The sequence below is a fragment of the Amblyomma maculatum genome, chromosome 10, assembly GCF_055883805.1.
Source record: "Amblyomma maculatum isolate TAMU_Amacu chromosome 10, ASM5588380v1, whole genome shotgun sequence".
Lineage (NCBI taxonomy): Eukaryota > Metazoa > Arthropoda > Arachnida > Ixodida > Ixodidae > Amblyomma > Amblyomma maculatum.
In genome coordinates, this window is record NC_139353.1 from 7854718 (window position 1) to 7882220 (window position 27503).

Sequence of the window (27503 nt, forward strand, 5' to 3'; positions counted from 1 at the left end):
GAGCATCCGCTTGATTTTTTTCCCCGCGAACTGCACATCCGTTATCCAGCCTCTTGATCAGGGGGTTATCAAAAGTGTGAAGTCTGCGTACCGAAGAAGGCTCATACAGCGGATGTTGCTAAACATCGAAATGAAGCGACCGACGGAAATTGACCTCTTCATGGCGCTGGAGATGCTTGCTGGCGCATGGATTGCTACTTCGGCCACGCTTGTCCAGAACTGCTTCAGGCACGCCGGTTTCGCAGCTGGTCAGCACGCCTTGGCAGAACCGGAAGCTGCAAGCTGTGACGATCTGCAGCCACTAACCGAAGCATGGAACGCGCTTCGCAGTGTAGATACAATGGTGCCAGAGGCTGTTGAACTGGAGGACTTTTTGTGTGCGGACGCCGACTTGATCGTGCACGAGGAATTCAGCGACGACGCTATTATCGACAGTGTGCGCAAAGGAAATGAGGCGAGTGACGACGAAGATAGCGAAAACCAAGCACAAGGTAAGCAAGTAAGCTCGCGTGATGTGCTTGATGCATTCGATGTGATCCGGACTTTTCTCGGCAACCACGACGACGACGAAGCTATGCATAGCTTATCAAGCTGCGAAGCCAGAGTCAAGCTCCTGCACAGCAATGTCAAGCACAGCAAAATAAGCGACTTTTTTAATTAAATCTTGGTTCTGGAAGGTAATGGGTGTGCTTATTTGTCCATTTTCGCGACAGCGAAATTCTCGCGACAACGAAAAGGTTTTCCTTCCCCGGCGGTTTCGTTATTGCGGGGTTCGACTGTAATAAGATATGCATAAAAGTTGATTTTACGTTTTTGTGTACACATTCTTATTTGAGGAATTTCTTTATAGTAGTGAAGGGTACAATGTAACCGTGTACGCAACTTCCAAATTAAGTGCAGTGTGCTACTGCGGCAACGCCATTTTCAGTTAGGTGGCAGTTGCTGTTCATAGTGTTTGTTGGTGTGTGATCTCTGAGTGAAGGCTCGGAGAGAATTTTAATATTTTTTGTTGTTTTACTACTTTAAAAACTAGTATTCTGAACTTTGCGCTTGGAGGTTGCAATTTTGTTTTTAAAACATGTCCGTACAGCTGCCAGTTTCATATCTACGAGTGCTAATAATATGAGTGCATTCGTCTTTCTCTTTTAGCACTGCCTAGCGTAAAGTGCCTTTCGAGCTGCGAAGTGCACTCCCCGTAAGTGCACTTTAACTTGCACGCTTGACTGAGGTATTACTCTCGACATAATATGTGAGGATGACGTGCCTTTAGAGGAAAACGAAGGATGTCATCGGGTATGGGAAGCCTTTGGCTATCAATCCATCTAATTAAAAGCAACGAAATGCAATGAGAAAGTCCATTAAAGCTGAAAAAGTACGAAATTTACTAATTATGCTCTGAACTTTGTTAGATAACTTTTGATCCAAGACCACCCGTTCAATTATGATTACATTTTTGAAATCAGGAGAGAAAACCACAGCTGTGTGCAAATTTTAGTTAGACTCTAGCCATAAATAAAGAAGTTAGTTTTAAGACCCTCGTCCTCCCTTAAAAGTGCACTGATGTCAGCCTCACAGCATGCAAACCGTCTACCCCGCAAACAGCCGAGCCAATCTAATCCAATATGATTGTGCGCGTGCTTGGCAGCATAGCTCACCAATTGCTTTCACGCTGGCTGCTGCGGTTATTCCTGCTTTTTGGCGCGCACTACTCTCACGCAGCACTTCCGCATACTTTATTGAGTACCCACCTCACGCACTTATTGGTCCTTCTATTGTGGCAGCTCAGCCATTCACCGGAGCCAAAGTAATATATCACACCTCACTTTGCAATGTGGCTGCCGTGGTGCCCGCGTGCTAGCGACAGGAAAAAAAAAATCTACATGAATAACATACTTTGCGCCAGCTTAAAATGAAAATGCACTGAAGAATATATTGTGTGATTTTCCCTGACTTCATGAAATATTTGATGGTTTCTCTTCCCGGTGCTCTCAGTTACTGACACCCTGGTTTGTCCAGATCGTTTAGGTGTGTGCCAACCATGTGAAGAGCGCGACAAAATAATCCCGAAAAAAAAAAAAAAAAAAGAATAAAGTGAATAGATGGAGCTGCCTATGTGATGAAACTCAACAGTAGCCCTCCGGCCTCGCAGATAGAATTGAGCCCTGCAAGCATAAAACACGAGCGGTTTGCTGCACTAGAAACTTCTTCAAAAACTAGACACCCAAAACAAACTTTCAACATAGCTTGTGCACAATAGGATGTACAGTTGTTTGCCCCCAAACCCCTGATGCAACAGCTCGCAACTAGAACGTCCATAGCCAGACATACATTATGCCTGCATGCTGCAAGCTGCCAAAGAACACCGATGCAAGATGCCTTGCTGCAAAAGCGACCGTGGGAAATAAATGCGGTCAAACCAGACGCGGACCGTGACTGACCCTTGAGGAGCAGTTTGGAGGCGGCATCCAGCAGGCTGCCCGCAATCACCACCACTGTGGTGGTGCCGTCACCAGCCTCCACATCCTGTGCCTTGGAGAGTTCCACCAGCTGCATACCACAACAGAGTCAGTCACTTTATGCACGAGGTGTTGGGGGTGAGGGTGGGTGTGTAGAGAGCCATGCAAACCACACGAAAGAACTGCACTGCCACCAACAAAGCAGTTGCATCAAGATTTCCCTCGGTTTGCTGAGCAGCGCAGTATATGAGAGCTGTGGACTAGTGCGATGACTTTCTACGTGGTATGTGTACGCCCTGGGGCTAATCGGAAAAGAACAATAAAGCAAAAACACCCTATAGAAGAGCACCTAAATGAGAATACCAAGTCGAACTAGACTGAGAGATTGATTTTCTTGAATTTGGACACAAAGTTGAACCTAGATGTACCGAACCTCTATGTAGCAAATTCCTCAATATTACAATGTTTCTCAATTCTCAAACGCCACCCCTATTGAACTGCACATATCTGAGATCTTGCTATGAAGGTAATTGAGTGGTTGACCTCGACATACCGTATTTACTCGCATAATGCTCGCACCCCCAACATCAGGCATAAAAAATCGATATTTTTTTTTCCTCGCATAATCATTGCACCACCAATATTACCACCGCGAGTTGTCTGCTAGTACAGTTAAATCTCGTTACAAGAGACACTCTAGGAAACCCAAAAAGGTGTCTCTTGTAACCAAAAATTCCTATCAACTCGTATGTGCGACAGTTTAGATTCCCTTATCTAAATTCTGTTCCCCATCAGTGTCTTGTTCTGTTGCAATACGTCAGAAACCAAGAAGGAGTGCCTCCTTTTGACTGGGAAGTCAAAATGTCCTTATTTTCAGCCACTGTCATCACATTCCTGTGTGACAAACAACAGGGACATCTTGACTCCTCAGTAAAAAGGAGGCACTCCTTCTTGGTTCCTGACATAATGCAACAAAACAGGACACAGATATGAAACAAAATTTAATTAAAGGAATTTAACTAAGGAACTTAAGCAGAACCATGCTAAAAATTCATGGCGATAAAACACGAATTGGCATTAGAGGTGCATTTATGATTTTAACAAGGAACTGCAGTTGACAGAATTCTCCAATGTTTTTGTTTTTGGAATGGCTCACCTATGCGGTGCAACTACAATGCACGCTCGAAGGCAGCAGTAGGTAATAGGACATAGCAGAATAGACACAGTGAGCAGTGTGCGCCCACTATCGCTGCACACCTCCTTGCAAGATTACAGCACCGATAGCTCTCGCGACTGGGATGGCTAACAGTGCTGGATATGCGAGGGGTGCGTTTGCCAGTGCAATGGTGGCAGGAAGGTCCAGTGCAGTAACATTTGTGAAGAAGCAAGCAGGCAGTCAGTTAAGCTCTAGCAGTGGCGACACACCTCCACCCACCTCATCGCACTCGCAGCAGCACTGTGTGAGCTCGCGGTAACTGCTGCCACAGTCACATCAGCACGATCGCGTAATGTCTCTCCACATTTATGGATTGAAGGTAGAGGGATTATTTTGGTGTATGTTCGGCACTGTCCTTTAAAGCCCTCATGCAAAAGCTGCATATAACGAAAACGATATGACGAAAAGTTGAGAGCTTTTACCCCTTTCGCTATAAACAGGTTTAGTTGTATCACTTCTGATAAGAACAGACTTCAGCACGGCCAGAAAGTTACACACAAAACAGAGGCACCATTCTAGCAACTCTGTCTGGTCAAGTCCACACTGGTCCAATGATTCAGGCACAATACAGATTCAGCAGATATTTATAGTCATATTTTAAAGAAAATGCAAGCAGCCAGGCTGCTTTTCAACTGTCATCCATGCATGAGCCCTCACGCTAATTCATTCACTTTCTAAGCAACAAAGCTATGGCCCACAGAATAAAGGGTAGTGAAAGGAATGATGGCATCATCTAGTGACCCATTGACTTCTGCCAGCTATTTCACCGTGTGCCGCGCTGCATAAAAACCATGACAAATTCCACTAAATATTTAGAGAAAAACAAACCTTATTTTATTCTGTTCAGAATCACCTACTTCACCAAAACCCCGAAAAATATTTGTGAATATAAAATGTTTTGAAACAGACAGGCATGTGGACTGAAAAGAGAACCCACATTTCACTGCAAATTTTATTCGTTAGCATTGCCATTGTCAACGTTTTCCTATTATCCTTTTCTCTGAAGATGTAGCTAAACAAGTTCAAGGATTTGCTCGTCTTTAAACCACAATTTCTCCATGACCCCATGATCTGCATAAAATGAGAATGGACTTAAGCAGTCAGAAAAAAAGACAGCACCTCAATATGAGTAACTACGATCATCTAGTAGAAAATACATCAAGTAAAAAAAAAAAAAAAGTATACAATTTAAGTCGTGCTGCCATCTTTGAAACCTTATAAAAACCCAACATTCTTCATTTCACTGCCTCCAACTAATATAAGATGCCCCTTTCATGTGAGTGAAAGGCAGGCAGCTTGTGAAAGCAATGCTAGCTCATGCCTACTCTGGATGAAAAAAAATTTATGGACACACTTATGTGCAGTAAGGTGAAAGCTTAACGTTTTTGCGCAGCCTCATTTCTTCGCCTATGTGGTTTGTTGTGCTCGAAGACCAGCCCACACGCAGAACATTGAGCCGCACTGGGATATCACCAGTGCTCTCTGCTACCCTCACTCCCAGCCCACAGTAGCCATTATCAAAGGTATCAGGCAACATATACGATGGGCACACACTTCTCGCGTCGTGTTTTTTTTGCTACTCTCGAACACGAATTGAAGTAGATTCCCCTGAAGTGACACGACAAAGACGAAAGCCAGTTTATGGATGAGCAGCTGCTTGTAAAATAACAGCTAATCCCTATAGCAAAATGAGTAATCCTAATTAAGGGCAAGCAATTTCTGCTGGTCCAGAAATTCCAAGCACAGGTATTGTAAAAATTGCTCCATCCTGGAGCACTCCTTAAAATACCTACAGCAGCTCCTTAGGTCAGCCTACATTTGCACTTTCTCTCTTTAGGCAAGAAAGGACCAAATCGGACCGAGGAAAGCCATACATACCATCTTCGCAGCCGGGTGGAGAACCTGCATTTGCTTCAGAATGGTGGCACCATCATTTGTGATGGTGACATCTCCGTTTGCTGCCTGGATCTGAAAACAGATAACAAAAAGGCAAAGCTGAGGAAACACAAACTGCATGCAATGCACAGAAGGAAGATGACAATGGTACAGCCTCAGCAAGCACGGCCATTCAAGCTTGTAGAGACATTTGCACAAAAATCAAAAACCTCACATGTTATGAAAATACACAATGTGTAGCTTTAACACCCGCTCTCCAAAAGAGAGTGTGTGAGGCAATAAACTCGAATTTAGCTTTTTCTTTTTATTCCTCAATAATGTACTGAACTTTTACAGCAAAATTAAACATCTAATGAAGTCCCAAAGTTCGTACCTACACTAGACTGCACAAAGGTCTAAGATGAGCACTGCACAGGATAAGCCATAACGGATATCTCAATAGGCACGCAAGTCAGAACAGCTGCAAGATAGATCACCGTCAGAAGCTCAGAAGTGTCCTAAGGCGATAATTTAACAGCAAGTCATCATATGTGCCAGAGACAGTATCCGATGGCTAAGCCTGCTTAGAGAGCCTGAAAACAATGGGCCCCTCACTATACATGGCATATGTCTTTAGGAAATGTAGCTTGAAAGCAGACACCGGACAACCTTGGCACTTTTCTAACGTGACAGTGTTAAAGGCCCCGTTCACCGAAAATGTGGGGTCGGCGGCCAACTAATGGCGTTGCCATTGTGAGCAAAAAATCACTAATATAGTGAAGGAAGGTGGTAGCTGGCATTGTCACGCACTAACTGGACCGGGGTTGACTGACAATTACCTTTGGCAACAGCTGCCATGCTCGGGCCCTTCCTTTTACAAGGGAGGGTGATATCAGAACCAGACTGCCAGGACCATTGCATTTACGTTACCCCTAGAGCACTCCAAGGCAGTGCCAAAGATTGTTCCAACTACCGCACGATCGCGCTTATTTCGCATGCTAGCAAGGTGATGTTGAAAATCCCCCAAGGTAGGCTGCAGCAGTATGTGGATCGGGAGCTTCCGGACGTGCAAGCTGGGTTTCGCAAGGGCAGGGGAACTAGAGACCAAATTGCTAACCTTCGCTGGATCATGGAAAAAGCAAGAGAGTTCCAGAAACCCATCTACTTCTGCTTTATTGATTATGCGAAAGCTTTTGACTGCGTAGATCACAGCAGATTGTGGCAAGCTCTCCAAGAGATGGGAGTTCCAATTCACCTATCTGTCTCCTCAGGAACCTGTATGAAGGGCAAGAGGCCACAGTCAGAACTGGGCATGGTCTTACTGATTGGTTTCCGATCGAGAAAGGAGTGAGGCAAGGCTGCATACTGTCGCCCTGCCTATTTAACCTATATGCAGAGTGCATCATGAGGAAGGCCGGTCTGGACGAGTCTTCAGCTGGAGTGAAGATTGCTGGAAAACGTATCAACAACCTTAGATATGCGGATGATACCACTTTAATGGCAGAAAGTGAAGTGGAACTCAAGAGACTTCTGATCCGCGTACAAGAAGAGAGTGAGAAGTTTGGGCTTAAACTGAACATTAAAAAGACAAAGATCATGGCGTCTTGCCCTATCAAGTCCTGGAGCATCAATGGACAAGAAGTGGAAGCTGTGACAGATTTTCTGTTCTTGGGCTCCAAGATTACCTCGGAAGGAGACTGCAGCCATGAAATTAGGAGACGCTTGCTTCTGGGAAAGAGAGCAATGGTTAGCCTTGACCGCCTAGTAAAGAGCAGAGACATTAGTCTGCCAACCAAGATCCGTATAACTCGTGCTATGGTCTTTCCAGTTGTGACGTATGGATGCGAGAGTTGGACTGTGAAAAAGGCTGACCGCCGAAGAATTGACGCGTTTGAATTGTGGTGCTGGCGAAGACTCTTGAGAGTTCCTTGGACTGCCAGAAGATCAAATCAGTCGATATTGTCGACCATAAACCCTGACTGCTCATTGGAGGGTCAAATTTTAAAGTTAAAGCTCAGCTACTTTGGTCATCTGATGAGAAGAGAGGAGTCGCTGGAGAAAGATTTGATGTTGGGAAAGGTTGAGGGTCGCCGGAGAAGGGGTAGGCAGCGAACGCGTTGGTTAGATGGCATCCTCAAGGCACTGCAGATGAAGTTATGTGATGTTAGGAAGATAGTGAGAGACCGGAGAGCGTGGCGTGACATGGTCCATAGGGTCACGAAGAGTCGGACACGACTGAACGACTAAACTGAACTGAGAGCACTCCGGCATTTTCATACGGCCTGGTTAAAGTGGGGCTTTATATGTGGGTTGGAAGCCTATACCCTTAAAGGCGAAGCTTAAGTGTACCCCATATTTTCTTTTTTACATACCCACATCCTGTAGTTTCCCTTTCATCAGTGCAGAACTCTTCTATGAGGTCCAATCACTTTCTTATAATAGCAAAATAGGCGGGTTTCCATTCTGCTGCTAAATGTGCTTCTGGCAATTACCTCAAAGCATCACAGTTTCTGCTCGGGTAATGACTGCTAGTACAGACTGACTAGCAACCGCAAAGGGAGATTTATCAGCTGTGCCTTGCGTGATTTCTCCCTTTTTATCACAACATCACTCACCCCTTCAGATAACTGAACACTAACTCTCAAAATGCTTGCATTCAGCCCTGAATGCAAAGAGTATGTATGAGGCAGGTGGCATTCAAATGTGAGAACACTACTGACCATTTTGTCCATGCCTCGAGGACCCAGGCTTGTGCGGATGGCATCAGCTACAGCTGGAAAAAACAAGTTCCAAATTTCATGATCCAAGGAAGATCGTAAAATGATGTTAGCTTGACTCGGTGCCCAGCAACATGATGACCTTCAGTGGTGCTAATCCTGAACTGTGTGCCCCATAATCACTTAAGGCCATAGGTAACATACCCCAAAAGATTTTGCATAGTAAATCTTAATCACCACTATAAGCTATTTGCATTTATTAGTTGATTAAGGCAGGTGCCACCAAGTTGTTCTGCATCTGCTCGGCTATTAAAATGCCAGCTACACCTTGTTGGACATAGGTCATTGTCTTTGAGGAGTGGCCACACTCAAACAGTGGGGTACACAGGAAGGACACAATTATCAGTGCTACTTGCTGTTCCTAGTGGTGGGCAAATTTTTTTTTTATTTTGCTTCAACACCAAGCTGCCTCCAAGAAATCAAAACTGGCAAGAGAAAAATCACAGCACACAACCTGGGAGTGACTGGCACACATGTTACAATCTACTGGTGGTATTTGTCTCACAGTGGTAATATTCCTTGACTCTTCACTCTAGACAGACAAGATAAGTCTTCTCTGTTGCTGGTACTACACTACGGATCACGAAATTTTGCACTACACCAAGCGTTAGTTTGTTTTTTCTTTGTAAATCTATCCACTGATGCGCCACGTACTAAAGCAGTGCTGAACACTGCGAGATGGCCTCACACTGCTAAAAAAAGAAAACCTGCCTTTTGAAATAGAGCAAATAGCACCAAATCTACACCTACACTGTTGATATTGCCGCGAACCATAGGAAGCTTTATTGTTTTCAACAGCCAGCACATGGCCTTATAACTGTGAGTGTAGAGCAAGGAATGATCTTGTTCATGCTCTATGTCGCGAGACATGGCTTTATTTCACTTTCTTTGTAGCGTGAGATGCCCCCAGACTTTTCTTTAGTGATTGCAGCGAAGCACAACTGTTTCCAGATCATTCCAGACCTTTCCAGGTTCCTTTGACCAGTTATCTAGATAGTTCTTTACCTACTTTAAATTGAGCGCTGACGAATGCAACAGGCATTCTCTCTATTCAGCAACAGACGAGCAAACAGCGTTCACCTTGTGTCTATTGCACAATTATCAGCCGTGCTACACATAATTACAATGGTCGTCTAGCACACTAGAAACGTCCCAAACACCCAAAGTGCCATTTACTCAAACAAGCATGACCACTGAGTTGTCTGCTACAAAGCATGCCACGGGGCTGTCGCTACTTGCATGAAATGAGAACTGATGGGGAGGCCAGTACAAACTCGTGAAGCATGGCGTCAAATTTTCTTTCTTTCTTTATTGATACTGCCAGCCCTGTGAGGGCCATTACAGGAGCAGAAACAAAATGACAACAAGCAATGGCAACACATCTAATTAGGTCAAGCACAATGTATGTATAAATAACAACTAATTACAAGGACAGGGAAATTTGTACATACACTGCGTCACAAAAAAAAAAAAAAAGTCGATCTCTCTTAGAGCCATGTATTAAAAATAATACACTTGAACAAAAACTACAAAATAACATAAAAAAATGCACATATTTAACACCCCCACTGCAGTTTCACAATAAACAACACTGTCTAAATTATTCAAAAAAGCATTAAAAGTAGACCAAACTACGAAATCGGGAAGCATGTTCCAGTCTTTTATCGTTCTGGGGAAGAAAGTATACTTGAATGTACCATTACGAGTTGCTGGAGGACGAATATACATGCTGTGGCGGTGTCTGGATGTTTCATTGGTATTACCTTCGAAAACATTTCATCTTATTGATCTTTATTTTGTTGTGAAGATTAAGAAATGGAAATTTCAACCTGTCACACTTGGACCTTAACTCTATGCTAGGAAGCTTTGCACGCTGACATAATTCTGAAGAGGAGTGAAGGCGGCTATATTTGTTGAAGATGAATCGAGCGATTTTTCTGTGTAAGGGTCCCAGTCTATTTTCGCGTACTCAATGATAGGTCTAACCAGTGTTGCATAGGCTAAGTTTTTAATTTCAGGGGTAGCGCTATGGTAGATTACACCTTAAACTCCAAAGCGCCTTATTTGCTTTGTTACTTATTTCCTCTATATGTCTATTCCATCGCAAGTCTCTTCTGAATATTAATCCTAGATATCTGTGCTCCTCTACCCTTCGGAGCTCGCTGCCGTGAATACTATAGGAGGTATTCACTGAGGTCGTACTACCAGATGGCGCGAGCATCGTACCGCCACGTCGGAGGTCGCCAGTGGCATCAGCGCGCGTCGGCTCGCGCAGTTTCAGGTTCGCTGTCAGGTGCCCGCCGTACATTGGAAGTGATCCTTAAAGTTTTATCAAGCTGGTAAATACGTCCACATCCACTTTTCTTTGTTGAGCCCTTTATGTGCATGGATTCTGCAGCAATATTTTGATGCTCCGGGACATAACACGCTGTTCAGTGTTGCACCTAGGCATCACCCGTGCAACAGCTCGACAGCAATAGTGGCCGGTTACCCATTTCGAAAAAAATGACTTGCAGCTCGTTAAACACGTTGCTAGCTGCTACTGAGGCAGAACACATCTTGAAAAGACAGCGAGCGCATTAAATTCCCCAATTCCAAAGCTGGCATGTCGGCGAAACGTACACTTCTAGTGGCGGTAGTCGGCAAACTGCCGAAGCTTTCACAGGCGCTGTTCCAGCAGTAAAGCGAATAAATGCAGTTGCTTAATTTGGGTGACAGAAGGCCGAGAAGAAAAGTACTGTCACGCACTCACAGGATAAACGGCACACCCAGAGAGCATGTTTTACAAATTTAGTATCGGCTACGTAGCTCTGCTTGAGATGCACATAACCCATGGAACCTAGGTTCGCAACAACACGATGTGCTGCGATAACGCGTCATAAAGTTGTAACATGTCACTTGCAAGTCGGAGGAGGTGACAGCGTTAGCTAAGCGAACAGACACGTCGCAATGTGCTCACCTCTAAAAACGGCACGCCGGTCATCGACACCCTCACGCATGTGTGGCTCTTGGCCTCGCTTTCTTGCCAAAAATTAAAACACATTCATGGCTTAGTACGTTTTAATTTCTTCACCTGTCGCAAAACTTAATCCGCACTTCACATGGCAGGCACCGATGTCAGGGAATTCAACGCGAAGCAGTGGTCTTGTAGTACACGACACACCTCGACGAAGTTATCGCGGTCGTACGAGCCGGTGTTTTCACAGTTAAACATTTTGTCCAGACAGTCATTTTTCTTGTTCCACGAAGTCCACCGGTGTATCCACTCGCTCGCATGGTTTTCGCTGGCGCACGCAGAAATTCTGTAAAGGCGCGAAAGGCTTACCCCACAGATCAGAAAGAGTTGAATACTGTGGCTGGGTGCGGCGCCCCCCCACACGACCACGCGTATGGCGAATTCTGCGCTGACCGCTAGGGCCCCTAGCGGATGATGTCACGTGCATACCTCCTATATGAAAATTGCAGGATCTTCTTCTTTCTTGTAATAGACATGCATACTGATTTTATAGGATTGATTACCATTCGCCAGTCATGACACCATTTTATTATGTTTTCAAGGCTGGAATTGTAATTTGATTTGATCTCTCGAAGATTCTATGGTATTATAGACAATGCAGTCATCAGCAAATAATCTTATAGGAACAGAAACTCAATTTGGCAGATCATTAATAAAAATAAGAAATAAAAGGGTGCTTAGGACACTGCCCTGAGGTACACCAATGTCGAAACGCTGGTGGCGCTAGCTACACTGACAGAGTACAGGTGTTGCAGCGCCTGAACTGTCGCAGAAAGTGCAGCCAAATCAAGACCTATTGTGATGGATGACATTGGCACAAGCCATCAGTAGTAGCAGCACTCGTATATATAACTATGTTGTCACATTCTGCAGAGCAGGTCGAATTTAAGCAAGCTATACTGCTATGCACATCAGAACGCTTGCAAAACAAGTCACCGCAGAGACTCAGAAGTGTCCTAAGGCATATGGCAAGGGGTCATCATCTGTGCACAGCGCTGACCTCAAAATACTTTTTCTAAACTAAGGTTTCAGTTAACAGTGGGCTGTTGTATAGAACAAGTTAATTAAAGACTGGCATATGCTATTGAAGTGACAGCATCACAAGATTCTTATAAAAAAACTTTTTTGCCATTGTTATTCTGTCTGTTCCACTACCTTGCTTGATTCATCACACGGAGAAAAAAAAAAGTTATTTTCGCAGTAGCAATCGATTTCAGATACACTTTCGGCCCGAATGTGAAATGAGTAATCATCGGGATACTCAAAGACACCCACGTATGCGAATCTTAAAGCGGCAGTAGTAACATGGGCAAGAAAGACTGATGAAAACGCAGGCCCTGTGTTTGCGCCCGCGTTACAACTGCGCTGTATTCCTCTGCATCATGAACCCAGCCATTACGTATTAAAGCCGCGATTCAACATAACTTCAGAAATTCGGTGCCGGGAATTTACAAGCAGCGACTAGGAAGAAATAAAAACTTGTTATTTGGTTTTTGCCTTATATGGCGAACGCCGGGCATCTGTGTCGTTGATGTTCTATACGATGATCGAAACGAACCAAAACCTCCAACTCAGGACATTTCCCGATACATTCACTGCAAATACTAATCGCAAAGGTCGTCCGCAGCCAATATGCCCTTCGGTTCGAAGAAACATTGCATTTCGCATGTGGTGGCGTCCAAGCCCATTGTGTAGGCCTAAGGCACGTGTGGCCCATACATACCTTTGGCGGCGGTCATGTTACTGTGACGGACCTGTGACGGTTTATCCTTGTCTTTGTAGGACGCTTTGTCACCAGTGCCACCCATAGACGATGAGACCGGCGCCGGCGCTTTCATTGTGTCAATAGTTCTTGATAGAAACTAGAGCGGATAATCGGACTCGCCCCTGCAAACGACCGAAAAAGCTTCGCCAGGCTGCCCCGCAGAATGAGCAATCCGCAGAAAGTGTAACAAAACATTTGTACTTAACGAAACTATTAATCAAAAGAAATAAATTTTTACAATATTTTATGTCTAAATTAATTGATTAAAAATGCTTTAAAATTGAATTTAAGGCCCAAAAGTAGGAACGTGTGTTACGTAGAATGTTCACGTGACCATAAACTCTAGAAAGCCCGCCTGAATTGTTTTTTTTGCGCGGAAAAAAAAACGTTAGCTGATGTGACCGTTTGTTGTTGACGGACTGTCAGCGCTGCAAACTTCCGTGTAAGAAAAATCTGACCTGCAAAAAGCGATTCTCCGTAAACTTGAGGAGGCGAAGATGACAAGCCAGCCGAGCGTGTTGAAAGTGCTGCGAGGGAATGAATACTTTCGTCGCTCCGGTGAGAAGCCGCGCTCTCTCGTTTGTTAAAGCGCGGGCGGGATTAGACATGCCTGGGGCATTTAATTGCCGGCCTTGGACATGCCAATTCTGGTCTTACAGACTAAAAGCCTAAATACTAAAGCCGTCTTGGAAGAACTTGCTTGTCAATTCTCAAAGCATATTCGCTGAAAACTTAATTCGCAGTTTTATTTTTCTAGCGCAGTTACAGTGCCAAACCTCGGCAGCGTTGATTGCGGTCTAGTAGGGAAGGGGGTTTAGAACTTGCTCCTGTTCTCAAGACTTGTTCGCAGAAAGCTTACTCGCGGCTACTTTCCTTTCATTACGTCTTTTTGTTAGGAAATCTGAACACAATTATATTCCATTGTTTTCATTACAGCCTCTTGTTATGCAAATATGCGTCATCGTGTATTTCTAAAGCGTTTCGTTCGCGTGTTTTAGCAATAGCAGTGTTATATATGTGGTGAACGACGGAATGACTATTTTAATCATACGTCATGAATAAACAAATTGTCTTTTGTCAAATCACAGGGACCGACAGTAGGGCGAGCACCTTGACGTACTCAGTCCTCAAGAATCTTCACAGTCGGGCTGCAAACGATTACGTTCTGCGCAACGATGTAAGTGTGTCGTTATTCGATCGAAATATGCCTGATTCGCGAAATTTTCTATTGTCATGTCCGCGGATTCGCGCCTTAAGTAGGCTTCAGCGCAGAAAAATGTCGACGCCTCTTATCGGGCTGCATTAATTGATTTACGAGCGCACCTCCATACAAAGAAAGCGCTCGGTTTTTGTTTCTTGACCAGGTCTGCGTGTGTTTTGTTGCCAGAGCGAGAATCGCTGAAAACTGGAATGGCCGCTTTCAGTGTGAAGAAATTCAAATAACAAAAAAAAAAAAAAAAACAGAAAAAAAAAACCGGGTTTTAACGACAGCGTCGAATGCAATCCTTTATTTCACGCATCGCCAATCGTTAGAGCAGTGTCGAAAAGAATGGCTACAGTCGTTACAAAAGCTTTGCAGGCATATGGTTGCTCATTCAATACTTAAGTGGTAATAAATATAGTTTTTAAGATAATCATGTGACCAAATCAAGCAAACGCAGTTTCTGGTTTCGTTTTTGATTAATTTTTCTCTCCACATCACAGCGATCTCTGTGTTGGTCTATAACATTCCACATTCTGCTTTGTTGGTTCATTTTGTTGTACTTTCCTGTTGTAAAAAAAAAAAAAATGGACCCCACAATTTTGGTGACAGCAGAGTCGTTTCTTTTTTCTTTTTCTAACCTTCAGTATAATTCGGTGTGTTTGAATTTGAAACTGATGCCCAACACATGCATCTTTGTGCTCTGCAGGAACAAGAGGTGCCTCCACTTGCTTGCACCCATTTTCCAGGTCTGGCATTTTTACTTTTTCTTTGCGTTAGCCTCTCAGTATACTGCTTGACATTTTTGTAAAGCAAATTTCTTTCTCCCTAAATCAAAAGTAAATAAAAAAAATATCTGAGAAACACAAATTAGGTTTGAAAACCAAACATTACTTTTGTATGAACATGGGCATAATTGTGTATAGTTGGAAATGTAAGCGGAACACTGACAACAGCTTGAATTTGGCCAATGTCAAATTATCACCATATTCTAGTGACGTAAAGACTCGTGCACTGGCGACAACTGCTAAACTTAAGGACGCAGGATCGAATCTTGGCCAAGGCGGCCACATTTCCATGGAGGCAAAAGGCAAGACGCCCCTGTGCCGTGCAATGTCAGTGAACATTAAAATTTCCTGAGCCCTCCACTACAGCTTTTCTCAATGAGCATTGCTTTTGCGCGAGACAAAGTGGAAGATTTTTTTCTCTCTTCAGCAGCGATTTGCTGCTACAGGTCTTGAAGCTACTTTTACACATTCCTGCCAGGACAGATTCAAGATTGTATCTCTGCAGCTGCTATTATTGTAATTCTCTCACTTCCACATTGACTTGTTTATTGTGCTCTTTCATTAACGTGTGTGTTGTACGAGCATGCCCACAAAGAGCTCTGGCTTTTCCATAGCTGTCTGGCATGCTTTCTAACTGTCTGGCTTTATATTCCACCACAGAACTACCTCACAGATGCAACATACTGGCGGTGGCCGATGAAGATGGCACAATACACATCTTGCGCACTGGACTGCCTGAAGGTCGCATGTCCCTTGAAACATGTGAGTCCACTTACTCTCTTTCTTTCTGCTCACTGCTCAAATACTCTAACGTGGAAGTTTGGGTTCGTTGGTACATGACATGAAATGAACATTTTTTAGTGCACACCCAGAGGAGGACGGAGGAAGAATGGTAGATACACGACTGCTAACTTGGAACACTTTACTGTGAAACAGCGAAGTGGGGAAAAGGCAAGCCAGACATCACATCAGTAACCACGCAAAGTAGATTGCAAAAAGCACGAAGACAAGTTCATTGAATGTGCGGATTCAATCGTGTGTAGCATACAAATTTCCTGCAGAAAGTCGTATATTGGTCAAAGTGGGAGACGTGTAAATGATCACATTCGTGGGCATTGAAGAAATGTGAGCGACAGGTGCGGAGGGTTTCTTGGCGTGCACTGTAGAAAATGGGAATCAAACACTGACCCTAGTTCAGATCCCTGTTCCGACTCAAGTGCAGTTCCGAGCACGAAATCAACTCGTTCACCACTCTGTCAAGAATGTACCATCATCGCAAGAAGCAGTTGCCAACTGATTGGCAAAATTATCGAGCCAGAGATTATTGATAGTTTACAGGAAAACAATATCAAAGCCATCTATAGCTCTATTGCTAAAAGAATTGTTGTACTTGCGTCGTTACTGATTATGGGCAGGCTACACTGTGATGTTTGGCCGCCAGTTGTATTTTTTCTGCTCCGCTGTTTCACAGTGAAGTGTTGCAAGTTTGTGCTCGTGTGTCTACCGTTCTTCATCTGTCCTTGTCTAGGTGTGCTCTAAACAATTTTCATGCTTGGCTACATTTTGTTTAAGCCCCTTAAATAGTGTTGTGTTGGGATGGAATGATTTTCTAAAGTAGACCTATCTCCCTAATCTACTTCCATGTTCTGATGTTAGAAAATGCATCATCCAGCCCAAGCAGGTAAGCTTTTCTCTGCCGAGATAGCAGCTATAGTCAAAGGAGCGAAACTGCAGAAGGGTCAAGCTCTCCTTCCTTTAGAGTGTGTATCGGGCAAGATTCATTATGAGTAATTCACGGACATCATATTTGCTAATGTGGTTCTAGCACACTGTGCTGTGGTTGAATATATAACCCGGGTTTTTTACCAACACCACAGGTGGGAAGCCACCCCAAGCATTATTAGTTAGTTATTGCTATCCTATAATTTGCCATTCTTTAAGCGCTATGCCAGAGAGAGTAACCCTCACGTTGATGTTGTGGCCACGCTACGGTTGGGAAAATGTTGTGTCCTCGGAAGGCTCTGACTGCTGGTTATGTTTCGTTTCTCATCATGTTTGATTTCATGTGTGATTTCAGCCATGCATATACGCGATGTTGGGAATAATGGTGCAGGTGAGCAGTGTTTTGGCTAGCCATTTGATTGTGTGCGAGGCTGAATCGCAATTTGTAAATGGGTCAACAGCATCGAACTGTTTCCATGGCGTACTATCTCCTAGCACCTGTGGTACTGTGCTAACGGGCGCAAGCAGGCTGGCTGACCGCAGTGTCACATGGTTAGAATGCCTCCTTCAAAGGGCTCAGAGCCTCCAGCCTCAAGTTTGTGAACCCCCAATGACCCCCACCCGGCTTAACATGTTTTGCCTGGTCTCTGCAGCCTGGCAGGCACACGACAATGCGGTGTTTGATGTGTGCCCCCGTCCCGGTCGGGCCCAGCTGGCCACAGCCAGTGGCGACCTAAGTGTTGGCCTGTGGGACATCGGCCAGCAGATGACAGTGGCCAGCTTCAAAGGTCATCGGGGCAGCGTCAAGTGTGTTCGCTTCCTCCAGGGACAGGCCAGTGGGTGCCCTCTTCTGCCTCCTCTTACCCTCTGCAAATTGCTGCAACTATGGTTTGGTGTTCATGCATCCTTTCTGCATCTGATCTTTATGACTAAAGCATGAACAGGAGTTAATGCTTAAGCAAGGCTGGAGCTAGAAGTTGTGGAGGATCAGTTTGGGTGCTCTTGACCGTTTTTTACACAGTTTGCCTCCTCGAAGGCTTTACCAGTGCATTGCCTGGTTGTCGTGGCTACTGTAGTGTTGCTTTATTTGTAAACCAATAAATAACGTTAAATTTGTCGGCTTCCTTTGACCTTTTCTTTTCTTTAAAATCTTGGTCTCGCAGCTGTTAAAGTTGTGGATGATTTGCAGAGTGTCGTCTGCCTTGCTTTCTTTTCACAGATATGTTTGCGTCTGGAGCACGAGACGGTGGCGTGATGGTCTGGGATGCCCGGTGCTCCAAGCCACGTAAGGCTGATCAGCTGCTTTGTATATCAATAGCGATGATGTGCCAAACAGTACATGCCTCCTTCCTGTAGCAAGCATTGTCCATGATTTGCCTTGGCTTGCTTTGAAATGTCTTCTCTGGCAACTTGTGTGGGCCTCTTTTCCTTTGCACTGCTACTCTTGGCCCGAGTCAGGGTACAGGAGTGGGTGGGAATACGGTCATTAACACTGAAGTTAATTGAGGGCATTCAAGCCAGTTGTCTCAAATCGATGGGAAGTTCTAATTAATGCTCCGGTCTTCTCAGATTGTTCATGTAATTGAGTGGACAAAAACAGCTCTGCAGTTTGGCTTTTTGAAGGCATGAGACTATTTATTCGAGGGAGACAGGCTTCAACTTGTGGCAGTTCTTTGAGATAGCCAATTTTTATTTTGCTAGCTACTATGGTGCTGTCCATCGTATTTGGTTAGCAGCAACCACAGAAGGTATGCAAACAAAACAGGAAAAAAAACTATGCAAATGTTTTAATCCAGTATACCAGTGACTGGTCTAGTTTTATGCATGCAGACTGTTCTACCAGCAACAAAAGCAAGCGGCCTCATCTTACGGCAGCAAGCATTGCTCGTCTGATCTTTAGTTTTGGCATAGTCAGTTCGCTGAAATATCTAGAGTGTCCAGCACTCTCCACATTACTTACCAAGATTTCACAGCATAGCTAAAAGCATGCTGAATCAGCTCTCAAGGACATTTTTTGTTACTTCTGTGGAACTGATGCAGATCATTATTATTTTTTTTTTGTACTGTTACCTCTTCTACACAAACAATTGTACTTCTGAATGGACCTCACGGGCCCTCCATCCTGTGCTTTCTTCCAGAGGTCACCATTCCCAGGGCACATAGCATGGTGTGTGCTACAACACCATCTAGGAAAAGAAACCGTGGTGGCCATGCGGCGGTGGGTTCTTTCTTCATGCTCTTCTTTCAACTTGGGGGTTGAAACTTTGCGCTTTGACTCAGAATCTGCTTTAAAAAATGCAGATAATTTTAACCAAAGTCCTAATCGTGTGTAAAACAGTGTTGCGCAGGTTTTGCTCTTCTGTCGTCTACCTTTCTGTAGCTGGCTGGTATGAGACACATTTTTCACCAATTAACTCTTCCTTTGTTGATTGGCTGTGTGTCTGTGGCGCCATATTGCGGGACTTCCCGTTGCCTAAGCAAAGCATTACTATGCAGTTGACGTGCATAACAACAAGTTGACCAATGAGAGCTGGTACACAAGCAGGACAAGATTCTTTTATATATATAAATGATATTTATTGCCTCACGGCATCAGATGGGAATGTGGTGAAGAATAATGACATTATTAAATTACTGAAAAAACGTTTGCTGATTTTGCACCTGGAGAACCAGGAGTCTCAAATTATGGTTGAAGGGGTCTTGGGACTAGTTTAATCGGGCTGTGGTAGCACTGAAAAAACTTCAGTGTCGTACTCACGTGATCAGCCATGTGTACCTGTCGTCACTTGCAGCAGCCAGCAGCAACAAGCAGCGTCACTGCCTGCGTCTTCCGTGACGAACACCACCTGGTCACCTGTGGAGCCAGCAACGGGTAAGGTTGGCTCTCGACTTTGTTCTCCTGGCCCGAGTGATCTGCAGGCAGGTGTTAGTGGCTTGAAATAACAAGAGAAAAGCTGCAAGTTCTGTGACAGTTGTGGCATCTCTTGGCAGTTATGCCCGCCTCTGTTTAACATTTCATCACGGTTCCCGATACGGTGTAGCTATAAATGTAGCTCTAAGAATCTTTCCTTTATGAGACATTGAAGGCTATGGTTGTGCAGCAGAATGACAAGCGTCCAATGTTGTTCTGTTGCTGCAGTGCCTAAGGTGACAAAATGGTTGGTTTGATTTGTCGACGCTGTCATGAGGTTAGGTTGGAATTTCGTGTGGTTGCCCACCTCTGTCTCTTCGTGAGGAGTGAAGACTGGAATTTCAGCACGGCAGGTAGCTGTCTTCATGTTAGAGCAAATCACTCCCAGTTATCAGCAGACAACTGCTAGTAAGACCCTGTCTGTAACTTTTCAGCTCCTACTTTCAAAATTTGCATTTAATAAAAATGCCTCGTAGAGTTACTGGTTTCCTCTGATACACGTTGTATGCACTGGACAAGCACAATGGCTCACTGCTTGCGGTGTGTACTGCACAATTGTGACATTAATAATGTTCAGGCAGAGTTAATTACTCGAGGGTATTGTCATGGCTTGCATGTTTGCATTATCCTTAGTGGATGAGTGTTCAGAACCTCCAAAACATTATGTTCATGCACTTGTGGCCAGCAAATTCTTCAGCATCGCAAAATTACCTACAGCCACAATAATTCACCTTAAAAATCCGCTTATAGTGCGAGGTAGTTTTCCCATGATTTTATCATGTTTACCTGAGAACTCTTCCGAATTTTTTGTAAAATGTACGAATTTTGACCAGTCTTTCGATTTTACGAATCTTGCGTGAAATTTTACGAAAATGTTTTGTTTTCGAAAAAAAAAAGTGCGGACATCTAATTAACACTATTATGGTACCTTTCGTGGCCACAAGAGGGCAACACATATTGGTGATATCAGCATCAGCAGCTTCAGACGTGACGGTAGTGACTTCTGTCGTCTCGTGGAGGAAGGAAATGTGTCTGCTTAAGGGGACACGAATCCGTATCCAAAACTCAGTACTGCCTCCACCAGACTAGTGGCTGTAATATCTGTATAGATGCTAGAACATTTGACAAATGTTCTAGCCTCTATAGTATCTGTAGTAAGGCTGGTCAGGCCTCCATGCGGCCTCCGCAAACCTTTGTTCACGTGTTTGCACGACTTGGATGTTGGCCTCCGTTCTCGTGTGATCGGCGGCTGCATCCGACGCAGTGCGACTCTGGTGTTTTAACAGTAGCGGTTTCGTGGTGCAGTGGCGGGCTCAAAGCTGTGACAGTACTTCCAAGTATTTTTGAAGTCGTACACGTCAGAACTTCCATGCTTCGTTCGTCTAAGAAAGGAGAGAAGTTCGGAGTTTGCACCACGTGTTCCTGTGAAGTCACATTTCACATAGTGACAAGTCCGACACCAAGATCCACATCGCTTCGAAAAAGCACCAAGAATATGTTCTAGCCGCGGACAGCCAGCCAAGCCTGACAAATTTTGTACGCAGTGATAGCGACTTCGGTGTGATTCGTGCAGAACGCCATTTCACGGCGCTTTTAGTTGAACACAACATCCTGCTAAGTGTCAGTGATCACGCTAGACCACTTACAGGCAAAGTCAGCAACCGTAAAAGCATTGCAAAAATAAATCGTAACCCAATGGAGTCATGCTCATTACTCTACAGGACACGAATTTCACTTGTAGGTGAGTGAGCAAGCTTGTCGCTAAAGGTAAATTCTTGGAAAGTAAAGAAAAAAAAAACAAAAGCACTGGTACATAAAGTTTCGTTGCACTATATTCGCTGCCTGCTGCAGAGTGGCATTGGATGTGAAAGCGCGAAACTCGTACACCTCTGAGGGAAACCGTGAAGTGTAATGCAAATTAGTTCTTTTGTTGATCTTTCCTAGCCTACATTATATGCATATGAAAAGCTTTTTTTTTTTTTTTTGCTATCCAGGAAAACTCCTATCACATGCGGGTGCATATTATACACGGTATTTTATAGTCATTGAGACATTTTTACTGTTGCCAACCCAATTTTAAGACTGTCTAAGGATGGTGAAAACGTCTGAAAAATTCAATTATATCATTAAGGTCTCCTGACATCGACTTCCAGTTGTAAGTCTTGCGATGTATGCAGTCTGAGCTTCACATGGCCCATTCTTGCTGTGCATCATTTATATAGGTGACTTGCTGTGACTAATTTCACAATATCAGTGCTCAGTTGGGGCAAAATCCAAATGCAAAAGTGAACCTGTTACTGCAAAGACTACTGTGCCTAATTATAAGGGTCCGGAAGGAAAAGGTGAAGGTGACAATAAAGATAAGAACTAACGGATGGTCGAAAGAACCTGTATGTATGAATCTGCCTCCATAATTCGGTTCACAAAAAAAAAAAAGAGCAGCGTTGAAACCGGCAGTATGTTATTGTATGTACTCTTTGCTGGCTCTGATGAGAGATGTGTTGCCAGTCATCAAAACAAATATTTTTTGATGTTCCGATTGGACAACCTGGGCCGCAGTCCTTTTTTGCCAGTACGAACTTATTCACTTTTAAAAGCACCACCATTCCTTCTGCCCACCTTCTCTTTGAAGCCGTGTACCTCCCACATGCTTCACTGCTGTCTCTTTGCATATCTGCCATGAAAAAATCGGCACGGATCAGCTTTACAAACTTCTTCCCCTTCTTTTTTACAGAGACGTGCACAATAAAGGTTGTTTTATTGTACACCCCTCACCTCACCTCCTTTGCAGGGCAGTGAAGGTGTGGGACTTGCGGAAGAATTACCAGCTCTTCACGAATGACCCGCGGCCAGTCACCACCTTGCCTTACCCAGGCCACAGCACAGCTGTCCATGGCAAGTCCCTTGTCCCATTTCTTACCTTTCCCAGGCATTTCATAGGGTTGTAGTGTCTGGTCAGGCTCATTAGAACATGCTATGATGAGGTTAACTCTCCTCATCCTCTTTGATAGCCTAGCCAGCACAGGAGAAGTTGGGCTGCTTGCACTCCAATTGAATAGTATATTTAAGTTTCATTTTTATTTTTATTTCTGCCCTAAATTTTTTTGCAGACTATAATTCTTTTTTATCTTTTTTTGATCGACTGCCATGCTTACAGGAATGGATTGGTTCCTTCCCCTTCCCTCACCAGTATCCCCTTGCACATGCACACTTTATTTTAGCAATATCTTTTTGCTTTTATTTGCATTATGCTCCAAGCAGGAATCATAAGCAAGGCTGCATGAATGCCAGTTTTAGTGTTATCGGGTGAAGAAGGGAGCATTTCTGATGATTCGTGCACACTCGGGTGTGAGGGTGATGCTTTTGACGGTTGCGAAACCAGGAACCTGTGTTATCTCACTTTCAGGCTACACCGGGCTTGTGGTGGACTCGTCAGGAAGGCGGCTTTTTGCCAGCTGCACGGACAGCCACATCTACCAGTTCGACCTCCTGGATGGGCGTTTGTCCGACAAACCCCGTGCGTAGATGACAGGCACTGATCCCTCTGCCTTTTTGCAAACTCTTTTAAAACAGGGAGATCTGCTGCTTGCCTATTAGCATCATGCTAAAGAGTATGGCCCATAAAATACAATGCGAAAAAATTGGTGGTCAGTTTTTGTTGATCCGATACTTACGTAATCAGAATGGTGGTTGGGTTTAAAAAAGGCATGCAGAAGGGCACAGCCAAGACTGGTCATAATGATTGGCACATTAGCCACGTCTGCACTTGTATCCAGGAAAAAAAAAACCTGGAAATCCTGGAAATAGAAAAAAGCAACTAAAAGTGTGGTATGGCAGCAAAAATCAGGCCTCTTTTGCTGTTGTTATTTTTTTCGGGCACTGTTTGCAAGCACTTGGTATTTTTAATTTCTTGCGATGCTTCTTGAAGTGCAACGAAAAGAGCAAGCGAGGGCTTTAAAGACAGGTCACTCAAAAGCTACGCAAAAGCAACCTTGTGTCTGGCGCATCATAGCTAAAGTTGCTTTCGCGCCACAAAACTCCATATAACTAACTACTAACTAATGCCTTAGCGTTTGGATTTCATTGGATAGTCGCAGATTGCCTGAAACAGTACTTCCAAATTGTGTGCGGCCTAAGTTTGCTGATAAGCTCATTCATGAGAAGACAGAATCCAGAAATTGCCACACCCCCTTTTGAATACACATCATGACTCGCTTAACAACAGCAGGTCAGAAAAACCTGTACAAGGAGAACGGCATAGCCATGTTAAAATGCTATGAGAGCAAGAGGAGATTATGGGGTGAGAGAAGTGCAGCGGAGCCTTGTTGATGCAATGCTGGGTCATATGATTTCCCATTTCATACACTCAAAATCGCGGCCATTTAAAAATCTTCTATAAAGTTACACTATTTTTCTCCCAGTCAATATGTTCACAGATAACACGATTTCTCGAGATTTCAACACATTGTGGTCATATGGTAGGTTTCGCGATCAACCGGACATGTATCCAGGACAGGCACTCGTGACATGAAAAACTGAAAAGCAGCGATCATCCGCTATAGTTGCTTTCCTGCGTTACCTGGGTGCTAAGGGGCATAGCATAAAATAAGGCCAAAGAGCCAACATAAGAAGCACCCGTTCCCACAGAAACACGACTCCGTGAGGTGAAACACTGTGGCTTCTTTGCAGTGCCTTAGGGGCATAAGGATGAACCATTTGATATCTACAGCAATTCACTTGCATACGAGCAGGCTAGGTCTTGGAGATGCACATGAGCAAAAATTCAGCGAATGTAAGCCATTGCAATGGCTTCTCCACATGTCACTGGCGTGAGGGGGTGAAGCATCTGCACGCAGCCAAGGATACGATTTGGACTCTTCATTACCTTTTACAAACTGGATTTCTTGCTAAATCTCTCTTGCGCATAGAACATTGCAAACACTGACAGAATTCTGCGAGAGTTAATGAAGTAGCTGTTCATACCTGATGTCTGTAAATGCTAATCACTTTTATGCGGTGAAGGTATCAATTCTAATGCCTTTTTACCTCGTTCAACAGTTTATCATTCCTGAATCAGGGGTTTAGATTATAAGTTCTCCCGGATAATACTTTTTTAACACATTTTTTTATTTAAGACATATCAATGAGGTTATGCTGTGCTAGTTTTGGGATACATGGAAGCAGTGCCGTCAATTTTTTTTTCTTCTTTAATCTACACTATTGTATGTGTGTTTTTTTGTTAGCCTTTTTCTTGTTTTCAGTTCATTTCAGAATTAACAGTGCTAGCTGCTGCAGACAAATTAGCACATTGATGGTGGCGTCTGTTTTCTTGTTTACTGTCCTGTTCTTGAGCTGTTAGTTGGAAAATAGGGCGTAGAGTTGTTTCGTGAAGGGCAGGCTTAGGGCAGATAACTGGTTGGCCTTTGTCCACAGGTTACCACACTTTGGCTACAAGGAATCGCCTTTCAAAATGGTGCATTTGTTTGCTAGGAAAAGTCCAGAAATTAAATTCAGGTGTGGCCACAGGCGGTCAATTTCGCCAGAACCATATCTACTTGAATCTAGGCCAGTCTCACTTCTATCTCAACACCCGAAAGTTGAAGGCTCAGAGGGATACTTTCTTTGAACAGTAAAGCTGATCAAAAATTAAGAACATCGAAATTGGCAACAGCTCATATAGTGCACTATCTTCTATTCCATAAAGTGCATTCGGAATGCAGCACTCTTTAAACAAGTGTGTGACCAAACTTAATTGGGATGCAGAGTGGCTTGTTGGGAGAGTTGATTGAACATTACATTAAAACAGTGCTAGAACACTGATAGATAGAAAGAGACAAACGCAGCGCAATGTGTGTTTGCCTCTTTCTATCTGTCCGTGTTCTAGCGCTATTTTAACATAATTATTCGGGATGCCATTCCAGGCTTCAGCAATCCAATTCGCTACTGCTTCTAGCGATGTTGGCTTTATGTGGTCTGTTGGGGCTGGCTGACATATATAAGTGAGGCTGTCTACATAAAACTTTAGCAGCCGACCCTTAAAAAGGTTTGATCAACAGGCATAGAGACGCTGTAGCTGCCTGTCATGCTGCCAGGGTATGGCCGTGATGTTTGTGCCAGCGTTTGCGAGAGTAGCGTTTACTTATCAGTCAGATGCCTGCAGCACTAATCGAGGGTGAGGAAGGAGACGTGAGTGCAAGGCCTTTAGCACTAAAAGCTTGATGCCTGTTTCTTATCGACTGTCAAGCACCGTTGACATCTAGGGTACAGACTGCCCAGTCATGTTGCATGGGGAAGGCCCACCACTTGTGGAATTCTTGCTTGAAGCCAGAGCCACCACTGTATCAAGTCCTTCCATCGGCTAAGAGTAGTAAAGGTTAGGGTGCTGTCTTCTGATTGAGGCTTGTGTGGACACTATCTTCGTGTCATTTTTCCATTTTCTATAAGTCGTCGTGTATTAGAAAATATATATAGTATATTGATCCTCAAATCTAAGCCGACATCGTAGTTAAAGAAAAATTTGTCCTGGCCCGGGGATGTCGATGAGTACTTACTCCTTTATTACAACACAATGTTTCTCAGTTCCCCAACCGTCGCTGAAGCATATGTATTTGAAAACTGCATGTAACGATCATGTCGGGGTGTTTGACATAGGTATGACAAACTCGCTACACAGGCGAGCTCTCAGCTATTAGGGCTTACTTACAGGATATTTGCAGGACTGCGCAAAAGATGTTTTTCAATTTTATTATAACCAGGTTTAACTTTATTGGCTCAGATTCAAATGAATATGGTAAACTACGGTGCATCGACAGTTTTTCATTTTTGTGTGTAGATCTCTTGGTGCTAGGATGCATTACCATTCACTTCATATTGCAATTACAAAAGGTCTGTTTTGCTATGTCAAGCCTGCATCGAATGGTTGCAAAATTTTTAAATGAAATTTTCTCGACACAGCTTGTGTTTTGTGTTCTCAAACAGACATTGCCATGCCTAAAAAGAGCCAAAGAGTTTTATTTTTTTTTGAAAGAACAAGGATGTAGCTTGCCTCTTTCAAAGCAAGCAGGTAAATTTGATTGCAGCAGTGAATGCGGCTTGGGGGTGATTGTGTGTGTATACCTCTTTCAACATTTCTTCCTCTGCTAACGTGTGCAGTCAGCACGTACCATGGACATAGTGTGCACTCCTTCTACGTCAAGCTGGTCCTGAGCAGCGACGGCCGCTTCCTGGCCAGTGGATCTTCGGATGCGTCCGCCTACATTTGGCAGGCAAGCTGGCTTTCTCTCTTCCCCTGTCTTCGTAGCTGCTGCAGAATGGCCTTCAGTCATTTACAGTAAAGTGTGTTTAATTAACGTTCGAACCTGGCAGTCTGGCGGAGGGGGGGGGGGGGGTCATTTTGTGAGGCAATATATCTGGGTACAATGGAATCTTTCTCATGAGCATTGAGACTCATACGAGTCAAGCAAGCTTCAAAAAGTCACAAATGAAAGGCGCTGAAGTTGCTTTTATTTCAGTACTTTGAAATAATCTGTTGTTTTGCTCTAGCGTTGATGTTTCTCATTGTCCATAAGAAGGCTTTTTTCTGAAACTCGCTGAAAGAATTACTGTTCTTAGCTCTACATCTGTGACACAGCTAAAAGAGCATTTAGAGCATGGGGCTCTGCCAACTTTTCCGAGGGCATTACCCCATTGTAGGAGATCTCATGAAAAGATACACACCGAGGCGTTGAGGTGCACAGCATTGCCAAGGCCAGTACTGCAAACCTGTCAAATGCTTCC

General features: G+C 44.0%; 2 protein-coding genes across 3 annotated transcripts in view; one reads left to right on the top strand and one right to left on the bottom strand.

Moving 5' to 3' along the window:
• CCT4 (chaperonin containing TCP1 subunit 4) overlaps nt 1-13276 on the bottom strand; it is a 39583-nt gene extending 26307 nt beyond the window's left edge. Inside the window, exons 1-4 of the mRNA XM_084581902.1 lie at nt 13064-13276; nt 8268-8320; nt 5551-5640; nt 2439-2547 (exon numbers count right to left, since the gene is read on the bottom strand). Of these exons, the coding sequence (XP_084438028.1) occupies nt 2439-2547; nt 5551-5640; nt 8268-8320; nt 13064-13178 (367 nt within the window). The 5' untranslated portion in view covers nt 13179-13276. The remainder of the gene's footprint in view (nt 1-2438; nt 2548-5550; nt 5641-8267; nt 8321-13063) is intronic.
• Nucleotides 13277-13428: 152 nt separating this feature from the next.
• l(2)dtl (WD40 domain-containing protein denticleless) overlaps nt 13429-27503 on the top strand; it is a 29720-nt gene continuing 15645 nt past the window's right edge. Inside the window, exons 1-11 of one of the 2 annotated variants that reach the window (XM_084581901.1) lie at nt 13429-13663; nt 14194-14282; nt 15016-15055; nt 15755-15856; nt 17470-17652; nt 18036-18101; nt 18955-19034; nt 19612-19688; nt 22519-22622; nt 23134-23244; nt 26880-26992. In XM_084581901.1, the coding sequence (XP_084438027.1) occupies nt 13603-13663; nt 14194-14282; nt 15016-15055; nt 15755-15856; nt 17470-17652; nt 18036-18101; nt 18955-19034; nt 19612-19688; nt 22519-22622; nt 23134-23244; nt 26880-26992 (1026 nt within the window). In that variant the 5' untranslated portion in view covers nt 13429-13602. Of the gene's footprint in view, nt 13664-14193; nt 14283-15015; nt 15056-15754; nt 15857-17469; nt 17653-18035; nt 18102-18954; nt 19035-19608; nt 19689-22518; nt 22623-23133; nt 23245-26879; nt 26993-27503 lie in introns of both variants that reach the window. The other variant, XM_084581900.1, reaches the window with a different exon arrangement.